Source organism: Nicotiana sylvestris, chromosome 2, assembly GCF_000393655.2.
Source record: "Nicotiana sylvestris chromosome 2, ASM39365v2, whole genome shotgun sequence".
Classification (NCBI taxonomy): domain Eukaryota; kingdom Viridiplantae; phylum Streptophyta; class Magnoliopsida; order Solanales; family Solanaceae; genus Nicotiana; species Nicotiana sylvestris.
In genome coordinates this window covers 107,113,475-107,116,655 of record NC_091058.1, presented here as the reverse complement: position 1 = coordinate 107,116,655, position 3,181 = coordinate 107,113,475, and the positions used below count along the sequence as shown (strand labels likewise).

Below are 3,181 nucleotides of genomic sequence, written 5' to 3'. Positions count from 1 at the left end.
GCCCCCCATGTACCAATAACCGAACAATCTACCCCCCTTTCCTTCTCAAGGTCCAAGTTCCTCCGGGAATGATATGGGGCGAATTGAAAGCATGTTCGAGCAAATGATGAAAAAGAACCAAGATTCTGATGCCCAATTATCTTCTCATAATACATCTATCTGGAACATGGAGGTGCAATTAGGACAAATCTCTCAAGCGTTGAATACTCATCCCAAGGGTGCGCTACCAAGTGATACGGTAGTTAACCCGAAGGGTGGGAATAATAATCATGTGATGGTGGTTACAACAAGAAGGGGAAGAGGCGGTGATATGAATGCCTCAAAGCAAAAGCAAGTTATGGATGAAGATGTTGAGTTGCGAGATGATGATGTACCTTTGATTGTTAATGATGTGGTTAATAAAAATGTGAACAATGATGTGCAGATTGATATTGATGATGAAGCCGAGGTAGAGACTCAAGATGCCATGAACCCGTCTAGGGAACACGCGATTGACATGCCCGAGCCAATTGTCCCAAAGGCCAAAGCACCTTTGCCTAGGCCACCTTCACCTTATCCTCAATGGTTAGCAAAGCAAAAGAGTGACAATCAATTCAAAAAGTTCATTGACATGATGAAGAGCCCCACAATCAATGTGCATTTGGTAGAGGCGCTTGAGCAAATGTCGGGGTACGCTAAGTTCATGAAAGATTTGGTAACAAAGAAGAGGTCGATGGAGTGTAAAACAATTAAAATGACTCATCAAGTGAGTGCCATAGTGCATTCAATGGCACCCAAGCTTGAGGACCCCGGAGCTTTTACTATCACTTGTACTATTGGAAGTGCGGATTTTGCCAAGGCCCTTTGTGACTTGGGGGCTAGCATAAATTTGATTCCGTACTAGGTCTTTAATGAGACTTCAAATGGCGGATCGATCGATGAAGCAACCTTTGGGCATAATCGATGATGTACTTGTCCGGGTGGATAAGTTTATACTGCCGGCCGACTTTGTCATATTGGATTGTGAGGTGGACTTTGAAGTGCCGATTATTCTTGGTAGGCCTTTCCTAGCTACGGGAAAGGCATTGGTTGATGTTGAAGCGGGTGAGTTGACTTTCCGAGTGGGGGATGAGAAGGTGGTTCCATGTTTTCAAATCAATGAGACAACCTAATAGCACGGAGGTGTGTTCATTTGTAGACATTGTCACAACTGTGATAGTGGATGACACAAGTTCCATGATCCATGTTAAAGATCCCCTTGAGGTTGTGCTTCTTAATATGGATGTCAATGATAATGCTAGTAGAGTGGAGTGCATGAATGCATTGCATGGTATGGGTTCATATTCATATGAGCCTAGGAGGGTATCTTTGGATCTTGAAAACAGCAAAACCCCACCAACAAATCCATCGATTGAGGAGCCACCGGTGTTGGAGTTGAATCCACTTCCTCCACACCTCAGGTAAGAATTCTTGGGTTCAAATTCTACTTTACCTGTTATTCTTTCTTCTTGCCTTACTAACATGCACGTTGAGGCCACCTTGGCGGTCCTTCAAAAGCAGAAAAGGGCAATCAGATGGACTCTAGCTAATATTCGGGGAATAAGCCCCGCATTTTGCATGCACAAAATCATCTTGGAGGATGATGCAAAGCCTTCCTTGGAGCATCAAAGAAGACTAAATGAGGTGAAGAAAGAGGTTATCAAGTGGCTAGATGTAGGGGTGGTTTATCCTATTTCTGACAGTTCGTGGACCTCTTCGGTGCAATGTGTGCCAAAGAAGGGTGGTATGACCATGGTGACCAATGACAACAATGAGCTCATTCCCACTAGAATGGTCACCGGGTGGAGAGTTTGTATGGATTACCGGAAGCTGAACAAATGCTTGATCGTCTTGCGGGCTGGGCTATCTATTGTTTGCTGGATGGTTACTCGGGGTACAATCAAATTTTAATTGCCCCGGAGGATCAAGAGAAGACCACCTTTACATGTCCTTATGGCACATTCGCCTTCTCTAGAATGCCATTTGGATTGTGTAATGCTCCGGCGACCTTCCAACGTTGCATGATGACTATTTTCACCGACATGGTAGAGGATATCTTGGAGGTCTTCATGGATGATTTCAGCGTGGTTGGGGATTCTTTTGAGGAGTGCTTGGTAAACTTGGACAAAGTGTTGGCCCGATGTGAAGACACCAACCTTGTTCTCAATTGGAAAAGTTCCATTTTATGGTAGAAGAAGGTATAGTGTTGGGTCACAAGATCTCGAAGCGAGGAATTGAAGTTGATAAGGCCAAAATTGAGGTTATTTTGAGGCTCCCTCCCCCTACTTCTGTCAAAGGGGTGAGGAGCTTCCTTGGGCACGCAGGTTTCTACCGGAGGTTCATAAAGGATTTTTCTAAAGTGGTACATCCGTTGTGCAAGTTGCTAGAGAAGGATGTAAAGTTCTTGTTCGATGAGAGTTGTATGCAAGCATTCGAGCTTCTTAAACTCAAGTTGACTTCTACCCCCATCATTACCGCACCAAATTGGAGCTTGCCTTTTGAGCTCATGTGTGATGCTAGTGACATTGCGGTTGGGGCTCTTTTGGGCCAAAGAATCAACAAGATGTTTCAACCGGTGTACTACACAAGCAAGACCATGAATGAGGCTCAAATAAAATATACAGTCACCGAGAAAGAATTGTTGGCTATTGTGTTTGCTATGGAAAAGTTTTGACCTTACCTTATGGGGGCCAAAGTTATAGTGCACATCGATCACGCCGCCCTTAGGTATTTGATGACCAAGAAAGACTCCAAGGCAAGATTGATGAGATGGGTGTTACTTCTTCAAGAGTTTGATCTAGAAATTGTTGACCAGAAGGGTAGTGAGAATCAAGTGGCGGACCACTTGTCCCGTTTGGAGGACGAGGGGAGGCCTTGTGATAGCCTTGAGATCAATCATTCATTTCCCGATGAACAACTCCTTGCGGTGTCAATGAAGGATATGCCATAGTTTGCCGATGTTGTCAATTACCTTGTGATCGGAATAATCCCATGTGAGCTCTCTTCTAACCAAACGAAGAAGCTCAAGCGGGATAGTTTGAATTTCTATTGGGATGAGCCATACTTGTTCAAGATTTGTACAGATGGTGTGATCCGACGATGTGTCCCGGAGGAGGAACAATTGGGTATTTTAGAGGCTTGCCATTCCTCTCCCTATGGTGGC

At 44.5% G+C, this 3,181-nt stretch overlaps 1 protein-coding gene across 1 annotated transcript; it reads left to right on the top strand.

Moving 5' to 3' along the window:
- The first annotated feature begins 310 nt into the window (after positions 1–310).
- Positions 311–883, top strand: LOC138885380 (uncharacterized). Its single transcript, XM_070166325.1, has one exon. The coding sequence runs from the start codon at positions 311–313 to the stop codon at positions 881–883; it is 573 nt and encodes a 190-aa protein (XP_070022426.1).
- The last annotated feature ends 2,298 nt before the right edge of the window (positions 884–3,181 follow it).

Excerpts from the sequence above, each read along its gene's own strand:
- LOC138885380 (XM_070166325.1), top strand. The coding sequence starts at position 311 with ATGAATGCCTCAAAGCAAAAGCAAGTTATGGATGAAGATGTTGAGTTG.